This window comes from Condylura cristata, unplaced genomic scaffold (assembly GCF_000260355.1).
Source record: "Condylura cristata isolate star-nosed mole 26May11 unplaced genomic scaffold, ConCri1.0 scaffold00022, whole genome shotgun sequence".
NCBI lineage: Eukaryota > Metazoa > Chordata > Mammalia > Eulipotyphla > Talpidae > Condylura > Condylura cristata.
The window spans coordinates 28,345,770-28,360,138 of record NW_004567123.1 but is presented as its reverse complement, the minus strand read 5'-3'; the positions used below and the strand labels follow the sequence as shown (position 1 = coordinate 28,360,138).

At 50.8% G+C, this 14,369-nt stretch overlaps 2 protein-coding genes across 2 annotated transcripts in view; one reads left to right on the top strand and one right to left on the bottom strand.

Annotated features, from left to right (window-relative positions):
- Positions 1-357, bottom strand: part of WFDC12 (WAP four-disulfide core domain 12) — a 971-nt gene extending 614 nt beyond the window's left edge. Inside the window, exons 1-2 of the mRNA XM_012728125.1 lie at positions 270-357; positions 3-151 (exon numbers count right to left, since the gene is read on the bottom strand). Of these exons, the coding sequence (XP_012583579.1) occupies positions 3-151; positions 270-357 (237 nt within the window). The remainder of the gene's footprint in view (positions 1-2; positions 152-269) is intronic.
- A 7,029-nt stretch (positions 358-7,386) lies between these two features.
- On the top strand, positions 7,387-12,383 carry LOC105853947 (serum basic protease inhibitor-like). Its single transcript, XM_012728124.1, has 3 exons — positions 7,387-7,468; positions 10,701-10,922; positions 11,355-12,383. Exons 1-3 carry the CDS (start codon positions 7,387-7,389, stop codon positions 11,378-11,380), a joined length of 330 nt encoding a protein of 109 aa, XP_012583578.1. The 3' UTR covers positions 11,381-12,383.
- Positions 12,384-14,369: the final 1,986 nt, after the last annotated feature.

The following is a 14,369-nucleotide window of genomic DNA, read 5'->3' as shown; positions in this document are numbered from 1 at the left end:
CCTGAGTCCCAAGGATCCATGCACTGCTGTTTACAGTTGAAGAAACAGCACTTCTTGGTGCCCTTGCAACTTTGATCGCGCCAGCAGGAAGGTAAACGCGTGAAAGGGCAGGACATGGTAAACTCGGGGCAGAATCCAGGCTTCTCCATGGCTGCGGAGAAACCGCCAGGACGTGAGTCCGGCCAGCGCGGCCTCAAGGCAGCCTGGTCCCTGGACGGCCTCGAGGAAACACCCGCCCACCCGCCACCCCCGGGGCCGCCGCGCCCTACACTTCTTCCACGGGAACCCAGACTGAGCCTGGCGCGGGCAGAGGACGAGGAAGATCATTGCCAGAACCGAGAAGCCGCAGCGCTTCATCCCGCGGGGTCGCGTGAACGTGCGGGCTCGACCCGTTCACACGGAAACCGCCCCTGGCGGCGGCCGGCAGGGGGCGCTGCAGGGCCCGGAGCGCTCGGCTGGGTGCGGCTGGAGATACTGTAGCAACGTGCGCGCGGTCTCTTCTGAGCACCCACCGATGCTCCCACTTTCTCCACGGCGGGCCAGGCTGGCCTGGCCTTAATTCTGGTTCATCTTGAGGCCGCGCGGGGAATTCTCTCGCCCGCACATTCATGCAGCGGGTCTCTGGGTTCACAGCTGCTCTCGGCAGATTTCAGATTTGCGTGCGTTTGCTGGGCTGTCAAACACGAAGCAAGATAATGGGCTCCTGGCGAGGTGATCCCTGGCGGCGAGTGTGCCTGCTCTGACGCCTGTCTTTAATTAATGTCTGCAGACTCAAAGTCCCTGGTTGAGGTCAGACGTCTAACTGAGGACAGCTGTCTGTGCTCCTGCAAAGTGTGTACTGGTTCTGCTTGCTTGGTGGCCAAGAACGTTGCTGTTTTACACAAAGTGAGAAACATTCCAGGATGCTGGCAGGAGAAATGCCCCTGAGCAGGGGGTGGGGGATCGGGAAAGGTAGAGGGGCGGGGGCAGAGATGCAGCGGAAGTTGCTCCCGGAATCCAGCCCTTGGTTTCTGCAGCGCCCTCCATTGGCTCTTGTTTTTGTTTTTATTTTCCCACTGCATCTGTGCTTGCTCTTCTAGCTCTCCTCGGCTTTTCCTCCGTGAGTTCCAGTCCAAATTCAGAACAAATTTTCAGTTGGTTGAACATGCCCCTCACTAAATGTTTCTGCATTTTTTTTTCTCAGAATGTCTATTGGCAGTTCCACAATCCACTCTTGGTCTTTCTGTTTTAAAGCTATTCACTGAAATTTCATGACACCAAAACATGGTAAGGATAGTATATGCAAAAAAGAAAAAAAAAGAAAGAAAGAAAAGAAAATCTTGCCTTAACAAAAGGGCAAACTCCTAAACAAAAGCCACTGAATTTTGTTGTGTGTAAAAGTGGTTCTATAGCATGGACAAGGGAAGTCATTTCAAAAAGTGTGTTGTTGGTTTAACCTTCAAAAACAAATCAGTGGAATGTTCCTTATTACTAGATAAAGGAGATAATCAGTGATCATCTTCTCAGCACTAGAATATGTTAAACACACATCTAATAATGACACAAGACACCAAGAACAGGATCAGAAGTTCATTTGGTCTGATAACAAGTCTCTGTAAGAACCCTCCCACAGGGGAGATGCTTTCAGAAAATTCTTCTCTACAGAATCTACTGCCCTGGGATGGGGTGAAGCAGAGATGAAGTTGCTACCCATCAATGTTCTGGAGTCAAATAATAGTGATGGCTGCACACTTTTGGCAAAATCCTAAAAATCACAACAACATTCACTTTAAAAAAGGTAAGTATTAGGGCATGTGAACTATATCTCCAAAAAAAAAAAGTTAATACATAATTAAATGCAAATGAAAAACAACCACTCACTTTGATTCCTACCTTTGAAACCTAAGTTCCCAGGCTTGACTCTGTAAATAAAGTTTGTTAGACATAAGCACACCGCTTTGTTTAAGCATTGTCTCTGCTTGCTTTTGTTCCACAGTAGTACAGACAAGGAATTGTGATGAAGAGCTCAGGGCCCATAAAACCAAAAAATATTCACTATCTATCTCTTTACACAAAAGTGATTGACTCCCAGGTTAAAGCAATTAATTTGCAATTTAAAAACTTACCCAGAAGAAAACTGCTAGTCCAGGCAACTTTGTGGGTAAATTCTATCATCAAATATATAGCTACTATATATTTAACACAAACGTTTTAAGACAATGGAGAGAAAAAACTTCCCAACCTGTCTTACAAGGCTGGGATAACTCTGATACTAAAATCTGGGAAAGATAGTACCAAAAACTTATAATCCCATATGCATCATAAGCATAGGCACAAAAATCTTAAACTGCATATTCACCAATTGAATCCAATATTATGTTAATGTTAAATGGACCAAGTGAGATAGGCCCTCCCTGGTGGCGCAGCGGGTTAAAGCACAGCACTTAGAAGCTAACGCCACTTCCGCATGAGTTCGATTCCCGCCTGCCCCGGAGGTGACCACATGGCGTGGCAGACCTCTCCTGACTGCCTACTCTTTCCCTCAGCAGTGTACTTCGTCGATCTGCCTGTTCTGCTCCCCACTCTGTGAATCCTCTCACCCTCCGCATCACTGGCCTGTACCCCAGTTTTATATGAATAAATAAATCTTTAAAAAAAAAAAGACCAAGTGAGATATATTCTAAGGTATGTCTCACACTAGAGAAATATCAATGTTACTGCCATCATAAGGCACAAATGTATACGGTGATCACCTTGGGTACAGAGAAAACACTTGACTGTAACATATATACATCTTACAACATTTTGTTTTTAGTTTTCTAAATGTCTATATAACCTTAAGGATCTGAAACTAGACCCTTTCCATCAGAATCTGTTCCCTTGCTGCGTTCTCATATAAAAGCAAACTACGTCAGCTGTGCCCAAAGGATTATATTTCCAGCCCCCCCCCCAAGTAAATGAGCACAGATATTCACATGACTCAGTGTCATGTGACATATTAGGGGATATGACAGAGCATTGATGGTCAGTGGTGACGCCCCGAGTTCTCTCCTCACCCCAGAAAATTTGGTGGAACCTCTACTGACAAAGTGGGAAGTTTGTATCACTGAGTTTCAAGGACAGCAGCCTTGAGGGTCACTGAGTCTGAAGGACAGCAGTCCTGGGGTCACTCGGCCCTATCACTGACGAGGCTGAAAATTCTCCCGCTGACCTGAGAGGCTGTGGTTACCCTGTGCAGGCCCCAGTGGCTCCTGAGAACACGGGGACACGTGCTGAGACCCGAGAGTTTTTCTTGGCACCCCCCACCCCTCATCCTTTCCTCCAATCCACCACCAAGCCTTCTCTGACTATCCCCAGCTCAAAGCACCATGAAAGAAGAAAGCCAGAAGTGCAAAAATCATTCTGTCTACAGCTACCATCTCTGGTTCACTAATAAAATTGGGCAAGTTATTTCCCACCTCTGGGAAACAATCCTATTATAGTTAATAATTCTAGTTAATAATTCTGTTACTGTTAATGGTTCTATTAACTGCAAAATGAGTGAGCTGAAGAGATTGTATTGAAAGGACCCCATATATCCCTTCCACAAAGGAAGAGACTGGAAATTTCTATTGCAGGCACTGTTCTGAGGTAAAAGTAGAAGTTGAGGCAACTGAAATGCAGGCATCAGTGGATGCTAAGATCACGGACAACAGCTGCCTGGCAGAGCTGTGGAGGGTCATCTCTGCAAAATTGCTCCCATCAGTACCAGAGTTCCGACCTCTGGAGCTTCTCCATTGTCCATTACCTGCTCAGGAATAGGGAGGGCCTCGCCCTGCGGGCCACACTCCACGGTCCTGACCAAGAGGAACTAACAATGTGCCCATAGCAAGCAAGAAGCTCTGTATCTGGTTCAAAGCCCAACTTTGCTGTGGAACATTGTGTCTTAGGAAATCCTAAGCCCTCTCCTTTGGACCTCAGTTTTCATATTTAATGTGAACAGCTAGTGCATGATAATCGCCAAGCACACAGTCTGTTCTTAACAAGAGGGTTGGCTGTTGATCTAGAAGAGTGGTCAGCCCGGAGCTGAGAAACACTGGGTCACGGTTTTGCAGAATGCTGATATCTGCTGTTCCCATTAAGCTACTGTAAATAGCTCAACCAGCATTTCTGATGCCATAGGGAACAGAAGAGAAACCAAGCCCCAAACCCAACCCCATCTTCTTTGAATTAGCGTGCTGCTTCCTTCCTTACTTCCTTACTGCTTACTTACTTTGACTCTTACTGAAGAGTCGAACTGCTGGATCGTACAGTAGATCTGTGTTTAATATTTGGAGGAAACTGTGCTGTAGAGGTTAGCGGTGCCACTGCACTAACCTGCCATAATGGTGCCCAAATCTCATCCCCTCAACAGGCACAAGGCTCAGCAGGCTTGGCACCAGCCACACACACAGAGCTAGGAGGCCCCGCGCCAGGTGTTCCGAGGAAGCTCAGAGAGGAGACTTGGGGTTCCCTAAATCTGAGCACTGGGACCTGAGGGTGGTCAGGCTTGAGCCTTCGCCCTGCAGCAGGAGGGTGGGAAGGGTGTGAATACCTGAGAGCTGAGAGCTGGATGGAGAGGCGGGGACTGCCGGAGGCCCGGAGGCCCAGCCCGGAGTGTCAGGAACACAGAGAAAGGGCCTAAGGCTTTGCATCTCCAGACCCCCCACCTCCGCTCTTTGCTTTACCGCCTCCTGATGCCATTTGCCCCTGAGTCTCCTTCCACAAAGCCTTTCCCAGTCACCCCACTCCTGCCCTCATCCTACCTGCACTGAGCTCACACAGCCTTTCATTTGTTCGTTCGCTCATTCATCAGCTCACATCCAACATCCTCTTCTTCACATGTCAATCATCCTATTGCCGCCATTACTGTTCCTGTTGCTATAAGACGACCGTGAGGTGGCAGGCAGGCCCTCAAGCAGATCCCTGGGGTCCCAGAATTGTGAGCACTGCACTGACCACCATTGTGGTTACAAGGCTCACACTTGTGCACGCGTTGCTGCAGACGTTTGGGCAGAAAGAGTCTCCATGCAAGGGTCCACACGGGGAGGAGAGGGCCCAGGACAGAGGAATCTGTGGCATCGCCTGGAGGCTCTGCCCCAGGTTGGCATCCTCGTAAAAAGGATTGTCATACATAAATCCTTTTTACGAAGTGGTAAATATTTTCCCCCAAAGAACCTCTTATGTGCCAGGTGCTCGCAGGCTGCATCATTTACACACCTTAGTGAAGAGGGCGTTACCAAGCTCACTTCGCAAATGAAAAGCTGAGGCGCAGAGAGGCTGCATAATTCTCCACCAATCACAAAGCCTTCGGCCTGGGGTTCTGACCTGCACAAGGACTCCAGGGCCCAAGCTCTGGACCTATCGCCTCTCCAAACATCAAGGTGTGTGTTGGTGCCTTGATTATAATTGCAAAAGACTGGGGCTGGAGAACAGGTAAATGTTCACAAACAGAATGGCTGGGCTACGACACAGTTAGCAGGACATCCGCGTGGAGAGCGGTCCAGGAGTTATGATAAATAAACTAACGCACGAAATGGGAGTGCTGGCATGTCCTTCTGATGCAGAATGTACGTGTCAGCTTACTCTTACTGAGTGAAGACTTGAACGCTCTTCACTATTAGACTCAGAGTTGCTTTCTCTGGTGGAATTTCAAGTGATTTTTAGTTTACAGAATTTTTTTAGTATTGTTTGAATGGCAATAAACAGTGATCATATTTATGAGTAGGAATAAATGTTTCCATTAAACAATCTTAGATAGCTATGGTAATCAGCAAAGAAAAACAATGATCTCTTTTACTGGGTCACGTTATCTGAACTCCGTTTACACCTGGTTCTTGTTACCACACAAGGTGATTCATATATATATATATACACACACACACACACACACACCCTCAATACACCTGGAACACTCAACCCAGGGAAACTGCGCCCATGAAAGATTCTCATGGAATGCAAAAACCACCATTTTGATTTTTTTTATGAACATTTGTTTTATTTATGCATCCAAGAACAGGGGTATAAGACAGAAGTGTAGGGTGAGAGGATTCACCAGAGACAGAGTGGGGAGCAGAACAGGGGGCCCTACTGAAATACACTGCTGAGGGGAGCAGCAGGAATACAGGAGAAGTCAGCTGTGCCATGTGGGTCACTCCCTGGCAGGGGACTGATCGCATTACAGTGGCTGCAGAGTAAAAACAGACACACCTTTTAACTGCACATGTGTGCATAGCTTTTAAAAACAAAACAAGTAATTTTTTTAGTAGAACTAAGATTGGGCAAGGTTTGATTAAGTTAGATGGTCACCAGGGCGTTTGAGCCCAAATTAGATGGCGACACGTGAGAGACCTGCCACACCTCCCTGGTGCCGCCCGAGGTGGACATACTGGTGGCCAGCAGGAGTCAGCCAGCCCCTCACCCCACGCCCCACAACCCGCACCCCCCACCAATAGCGTTTGGGTCTCACAGAGCGTCTTTCTGAATGTTCCACTTTCCTGGCCAGGCCCACCCAGCAGAGGGCAAGAAAGTGGCTGACTTCACCATCAGAGGTTGGGTGTTTGGAAGGGGGGCTGGGGGGCTGGGGCATGTCACCCCTGAAGATGGGGCCCTGGTTTGGGTTGAGGTTCTTTGTAATAGTTGGAAGTAGACTCACCCTTGACCAGGGCTGTGGCCCTAGAGAATCAGGCTTCTCACCTTGGAGAGGATTTGGGGGCTTAGTGAGCAAGCGTCTAAGGCCGTCTTCAGCAACACCCAGATGTCAGCCCCCAGTTTCATCTAGAAGACCTTGTGATCCTGGACCAGTAAATGGCTGCTTGGACCTAAGTTCTTCTGTCTGTAAAACAAATGACTGGACATCAGGCCCCTTGAGACCACCCCCTCTCCCCCCAGCTTCCTCCATGTGATTCTCGGGGCTCCATCCAGGTGGGGTCTCCACAGCCTAGGAGATGTGCCTGTTCACTAGTTTACTATTTAATTTTTGGGTATTGAGCTTATTGTTTTATTTAAGTTATATTGCTCTGTAAAAGTATTAATCTGTAAAAGTCTACCGGACAAACAAGGCACAAGCTCTCTGGCTGGGGACAAAGCCATAACTGGGCAATGAGAAGGGCGGTTTCTCAGGTTCCACCTGCTGAATCAGAACCCGCACTTCAACAAGATTCCCAGGAAATTCGCAGGAATAATGAACTTGGAGAAAGGCTGTGGCTGAGCCTTGTGGCCCTGAGCAGATACAGCAGGCCAGAGGTGGGAGATGAAGCCAAGCCCAGCACAGGCCTCAGCTCCTCCCCTTCCGCAGGCCCCTCCTCAGGGCCTCTGTCCCCACCCTGCTCTGGGCACTTGAAAAGCTGTCCCCCAGGTCTCCTCAGGAACAGCGTCCAGGCAGGGAACATGAGCTGCCTTTGCCTCACCTCAGGGCTTCTTGTCCTTCTGGCCTGCCTGGTGACTGTCACTCAGTGGGACAGAGCCTATGGTAAGTCCCGGCTGGGCTCTCCTCTGCAGGCTAGGGTGGAGGTGAGGCAAGTCTGGGGGACCTGCTGGGAAACAGCAGTGTTGGGGAACCCCCATCTCTCTCTGTGTAGTTCTGCTAGGAAGTCAGAAAATGTTAAGCTGGGGGCTTTTCATGACTCTAAAAGTTCAGTCACTAGGCCCAGCTTTCAAAAACTATTCTGTTTACAGACAACTCTATCCGGTCCTGGACCCCACCTCTGGGGCTCTGTGGTTCCTGCCTCTTTCCTGAACTCACTCTGACGTAACAAAAGAGGAATAGTTGGGCTTTGTTCAAGTTCCTAGACTAGGCCCCAAAAGTTCTAGAATCTTCTTTTTCCTTGTCTGAAAAGATCATCCCAGGCAGGGGTCCCTAGATGGCATCAGCAGGGGTCCCAGCTGGCTGGAGTTAAACTTCCAAACTTTCTCCCGCCTGGGTCAGAGAGCAGGGAGCCAAGATTGAGTTCAACACAATGGCCAGTGAGTTCCTCAATGACTCGTGTGTAAGGAGACCTCAATAAAACCCGTACACGAGGGTTCAGAGAGTTCCCTGAGGTACAGTGAAGGTGCCCTCTCCTCACCCCGGTATCTCTTCCATTTGGCTGTTACTGAGTTTTTGTTTCAAGAGATTCAGAACAGGTGCCCCAAATATGCCCCTGTGTTATGCAGATGACTAGGATTATTCCTGAAGACAACAGCAACTGAAGAAATTTAAAGAATTTAAAGAACTAAAGAATTTAGATGGAGGGTCTGGCAGGGGGAACAGACTTAAAATACGGCTAGATAACATATTTTATTTTTTTAAGATTTATTTATTTGCACATACAGAACCGGGGTACAGGCCAGAGTCTCAGGGGCGGTGAGAGGCTTCACCTGAGACAGAGTGGGGAGCAGAACAGGCAGATGGACGAAGTACACTGCTGAGAGGAGCAGCGGGCGGGTCAGGAGAGGTCTGCCACGCCATGTGGTCACCTCCGGGGCAGGCGGGAATCAAACTCATGCGGAAGCGGCTTTACATTTTCAGTGCTGTGCTTTAACCTGCTGCACCACCAGGGAGGGCCTAGATAACATATTTTTTTTTTTAAAGATTTATTTATTTATTCATACAGAACTGGGGTACAGGCCAGAGATGCGGAGGGTGAGAGGATTCACCAGAGACAGAGTGGGGAGCAGAACAGGCGGATCAATGAAGTACACTGCTGAGGGGAGCAGCGGGCGGGTCAGGAGAGGTCTGCCACGCCATGTGGTCACCTCCGGGGCAGGCGGGAATCGAACTCATGCGGAAGCGGCTTTAAATTCTCAGTGCTGTGCTTTAACCCGCTGCGCCACCAGGGAGGGCCGATAACATATTTTTTAATGAAACAAAAGAAATATAATCTCAGAATATGACACGAATTGAAAAGAAAACCAATGCCAGTGGTTGCCCCTTGCAGTGACATGTATTTATGATACATAGTCAAACAGGAGGGGGAAATGAGGGTGAGACAGTGACGAGACTATTTCTTGCTGAGACGCGCAGGCATGGTACCCAGGCTGCCTTTCCTGTGCAGACACAGCAAGAGCAGGGGCTGCTTTGTCTACGGGCTGTGCTCCCCCAAACACATGGGTGCGCTGGAGGGTGGGTGGAGACCACCACAGTCACAGCCACACCCAGTTGCCAGGTAACCCCAAGGTCAGGCTCAGTGCACTCTCCTGCTAGGCCTCACCCAGTCTCCCCTGGAGGCAGGGTCCTGGACTACCTGTCCAGCACGGCCAGAGTCCTAGCCCTGCCTGGGGGTAAGACAGCCTGAATCACCACTGGTCTGGAAAGCGAGCACCTCAAAGACACAACCTTCTATCAGATGGCCCATCTGCAGGGCCGAGCAGGCACCCTTCACCAGACATCATCCTGGGAGCCGCCCTCCTCCCCATGAAGCCCAAGACCCCCCTCTTCACCCCCATTCCTTAGGTCAGGATGGCACAGAAACCTCCATTTTACACTTGCCTTTGAGCCTCAGGTCTCTGGCTCCTGTAGGTACAAAATTAAATTTGTTTCCCCCCTGTCAATTTGTCCTTTACTACAGGGGTAGAAGAGTGGAGGAAAGTTGATTTTTCTCTCCTTCACTATCATTTATTCTTCAATGACCAAAGGTCATTGTTTAAAACACACTCACTGTTAAAGACTGAAAAGATAGAAAGATGCATCTAAGGCTTTCCCTCCAGGATTCTGTTGCTTCCAGAACCACCACGCCTACCTCCAGGTCTTTGCAGACACTGAGGCTGTCCCCCAGGCTGGCTGGTCATAGAGCAGGTGTTCTATAACCAGTGGAACCCATTGCCTGGGTTCCACTGAGCAGCTTTTTTATTTAAAAATTTATTGATTGATGCATACAGAGCTGGGGTACAGGCCAGAGGTGCAGGAGCAGTGAGAGTCTTCACCAGAGACAGAGTGGGGAGCTGAGCAGGCAGATCAACGAAGCACACTGCTGAGGGGAGCAGCGGGTGGGTCAGGAGAGGTCTGCCATGCCATGTGGTCATCTCCAGGGCAGGCGGGAATCGAACTCATGCGGAAGTGGCTTTAGATTCTCAGTGCTGTGCTGTAACCCGCTGCGCCACCAGGGAGGGCCAGAATACTTTTACTATCAGATATATAAGGCAGGAACAAGCATATGGAAACAATGCACAGGGCAACTTACAGGGAGGGGTCGGGAAACATCACTGCTCCTCGGAGGTTGGAATCCCAAGTATCCATGCTGACCAACTGTCTCCAAACCCCAGTCTTTAGGGGGTGACAAAATGCATGGGGACACCGATTAGATAGATAACGGCCACGAGTGTCTGAGTTGGCCCCTCTCCTCCCGGAGAGTGGATGGAGCGGCCCAACCCTCGACCCACAATCCATGTTTCCCAGCTTCTACAATCATCAGCAGAGACAGGAGACTCTGTGTTTTCCATTTTTTCCTGGACTTTTTGGAAATCAGTCTACAGCATGATGCCAACCAACGCACAAGCACTTCTTTAAGGAAACGCTATTTCTTACATTAGCCCATGTTATCGTCACAGCCTATATAAGTAGCAGTGGTGCCCAGAAGGCCGTACGTCAAGCTGAGGTCTCTCACAGCACCCCCTCTCCGCCATGACCCCGAATGCCAGACACGCTGCTTGTTTCAGTTTTCACTCGTAGAACAGCTGCTGAGGACTGTGCTCATCACTGACCAGAAACTTCTGTGTCCCGACAGCCTATCCGGCCTTCTGCTGGGATCCTCCCTACAAGGGTCCCTGCAAGGCCCGCAAGATGAGATGGTTCTTCAACTCCAAGTCTGGGCTCTGCGAACCCTTTGTGTATGGAGGCTGCAAAGCAAAGCGGAATCACTTTCTGGAGAAGGAACAGTGCTTGAGCCTCTGCAGCGGCATAGAGCCAGAACCTGCAGGAGAAACCGAGGCGCCCGAGATGGAGCCAGGTCAGCTGAGGGGGAGGGGCAGGCTGGGGGCAGCAATAAGCTCGGAGGACCCCACAGCCCTGCCCGGGCGGGGGGGGGGGGCACCGTGTCTCTCCTCACTGCTCTCCCAGGAGGAGGGAGCAGCAGAGTCCTGGGAAAGCCCAGACTGCACGCACTAGGCCATCTGGGCAGAAAGCCATGGCCAGGTGTGACCGCAAGGTCATCTGAACCATCTCGCCTGGTCCCCGCTGCAGACGGGAGCATCGAGGGGGGGCCCTGCCGGTGTCTCGGCCCACCCCAGAGCCACCCCACCCGGGCTGGCCAAGCACTACTGGCCTTCTCGTTGTCATCCTGGTCAGGGAGAGGACCACGGGGCGGTCTTAAGTGTCTGGTCGGGGACTCGACGATGACAACCACCAATTTCCTTTCTAACAGTTTCCCTTCTCATTGCAGAGAGCTGGGAGTCCGCGTTGCCCTGATGGCCGACGTCCGGCAGGCCCACACAGAGCCGTGGCTGCTCCCCACCCCGCCTGCCTCTGTCTTCCTCCCCAGGTTCATGCTTGTGTCTGCACTGTCTGTTCCAGTGGACTCTAAGCTCCGCCGAGCAAGAGTCATGTGATTTGTTTATTTCCACCACTTTGTCCGGTGCCGGGCACAGCTCCTGGCAGAGGGAAGGCCTCCATCAAGATTTCCAGAATGAATGAGTGAATGAGTGAGCACGTCTCTCCACTGGTCTGAATCTCAGGCTAGACGTTTGAAGCCCAGACTCCAGTCCTGACCTGCACCTTCACCAGTCCTCACCTTCACCCCACCCCACTCCCCTGGTTTCTTGGGGGGGGGCGGCAGCAGTGAAGTTTCTGGCATCAGGGGTAGTTCCACTGCTTTCCCTCAGTGATGCCTCACCTCTCCCTCCCTGTGGGTTCAAACTCTGCTGCTCTGTGTCTAAACAAATTTATGTTCCAATTAAGCTAGACGGTAGATTCTGTGGCTTGCAGCTGGGACTTGAATGACAGGCTCGCATGCAACAGAAGGCCCCGTTCATAAGCGTGGAGGACTTCGTGGAATTTTGCAGGGCAGCACACACCTCCCCTTTCCCTGCCTGCAGCCTGTGCCCTGCCCAGGGCTTGGCAAACTCACCGCCCAGCCACCAACCTCTTCATGACCACCCCAAGCTGCACAGAAACTTGGGTGACACTCCAGCCTTAGAAGTTTCGTTTTTTACTTCTTGGGCCAGGTCAAACATTGCAGCAGGTTGTCTGAAGGAGAAGGATGGAAGGTGAAGGTCAGCTGTGCTCTGGCCCAAGGAACGCCCATGCTGTGTGTGTGGGGGGGTGGGTAAGTGGGAGACTGGCCATTTCAATGCCAACAGCAGCCACCCATGAGGTGAGCGTTTTACATGGGCTGGACCCGGGCTTAGCATTTTGTACAGACAGGCACAAGTGTGGCATTGAGACCTCAGCTTCAGATTACTACCCTGAAAGACCCGTTTCAATAAAGCAAAATGCAAATTACAATCATTTGGTGTGATCCAAATGCATGTAAAATTGATGTGTACATGCTCATGTGGTCCAGTGTGTATGTTCTAGCATGTGTCTAACGGACCAGGCGAGAAAATAATAATGAACAGCTATACACCAGAGACATTTTGTAGGGGTGGAGTGGGGAATGGGATCAAAAACGGGGGTGGGGGGAAGGGAAATGCACTGGACTATGGTGATGACACATGGTGATTTGGTGATGGGAAGCCCAAGGGGATTGCAACTGAGATGGAAAAAGGCACAAAATGATGTAAAAATAAGCTATTATATATATATATATATATATATAAATGCTTTACTCCTGAAAGATTCTACCATCTCCTGAGCCCTCTGTGAGGAGTATGTTTTGCTAGGGGAGGGTCTTGTGCCCAGGACTGATGGCTGCTGGTTCATGGGAGTGGGCACAGGGCAGGCTGGGAGCACTGTGATATGTCTCAAGATACAATGGCCGAGGGGTTAGGTCTCCCCTGTGTCACCCCTGTGGCCTGACATCACCCCCTGGCCAGGGAGTGACCCACATGGCGCAACAGACGTCGCCTGTATCCCCACTGCTCCCCTCAGCAGTGTATTTCAGCAGATCCACCTGTTCTGTTTCTGGTGAAGCCTCTCACCCCCCACACCTCTGGCCGACATCTCAGTTATTCTGCGCAAAAAAAAAAAGAGACGACGATGACACTTTCCACATTTCCTCTTCCGTTCACACACGATTCCTTAGCTGTCTGCTGAGATGTTCAATGGCATGTTTTGAGGATCAGGTGTTTTGAACTCTGGTGGATGACAGTCTAGGGGACTGGGAAAGCAATAGAAGCATCTTTCAGATTGATTTTGGTGTTCAACGAATATCCTCCCAGGATGAAATGGTGCCAAATGGCATAACATCCTGCAGAGAAATCTTTTGTGAAAGTGAGAGTTACGGTGTGGAAACCTCACTGCGGTCTTCTTTTATGAAAACAGCCATAGCCGCCGTTTTTTCTGCCACCTCAGACCTGTTGGCAGACTTGGGACCAAGGCAAGACCCTCCACCAGCAACGACAGTGAACCTAGCTGAAGGCTCACGTAATGCCAGGATGCTTTAGCCAAAAAAGGTATCTTTAATAAAGATGCATGTATTAATTTTAGATGAGTGCCCTGGCACACACAATTAGAGCATTTGCATTAAAGCACAAGCATAAATTTTAAAAACCAAAAGGAATGTGTAATTTGCTTTATTGCACGATTCCTTTCATCGCTGTGGCCCGAGCCAGCCCGGTGTGTCCCCCAGCTGTGTCTGTACAGAGCGCCAGCCAGGACCTTGCGCGGGAAAGTGCTGACTGCATGGGAGGCTGGAACTAAAGGGCCCAGTGCCCCCCACTCCTCACTCCTTCCACCCTTTCACACAAAGCCTCAGGGAAGGACTCCCTGGGCCAGTTGCACAACCGAGCCCTGGACTCTGTCCTTCCTCCTTCCTGGAGCCCAGGAGAAACCTGACCCACACTTGCCCTGGTCCAGAAAGCAGCACTGGAGGCCCCAGGCGCAGGGGGAGGCGCTGGCCTGGCGGCTCCCTGCCCTGTGGGCCCCGCCTGGGCGCAGGGACAGGGCGGCGGCCTCTGCCCTGCAAAGTCGGCTCCAAGGTGACGTCCAGGAGCTGCTCCAGGACCGCGGCTCAGCATCAGACGCCACGCCAGCTAGCTTTGGGGAACCGGAATTTATTTCAGCGCAGCGTGTTTGACGCCACAGGCGGGAGCATGAGCCGCAGCACCAGGGAGGGGGTGAGGACCGGTCAGCACCGGGCCCTGCTCCCCCTGGGTGGGAGTGGGTCCGGGGCGGGGAGGGGGAGACGTGCTCGTGCACCCACATGTCGCTCCACAGACATGGGTGTCGCCTTGGCAGGGGCTGTGCTCAGCGCAGGAGTTCCAGGGCCAAAGCAAACCAAGGTTCCTGGGCTTGCTGT

Bases quoted from the DNA above. Each gene is read 5' to 3' on its own strand.
- LOC105853947 (XM_012728124.1), top strand. From the start codon at position 7,387: ATGAGCTGCCTTTGCCTCACCTCAGGGCTTCTTGTCCTTCTGGCCTGC. The intron at 7,469-10,700 runs GTAAGTCCCGGC...GTGTCCCGACAG, and splicing joins TCAGTGGGACAGAGCCTATG to CCTATCCGGCCTTCTGCTGG. The intron at 10,923-11,354 runs GTCAGCTGAGGG...TTCTCATTGCAG, and splicing joins GGCGCCCGAGATGGAGCCAG to AGAGCTGGGAGTCCGCGTTG.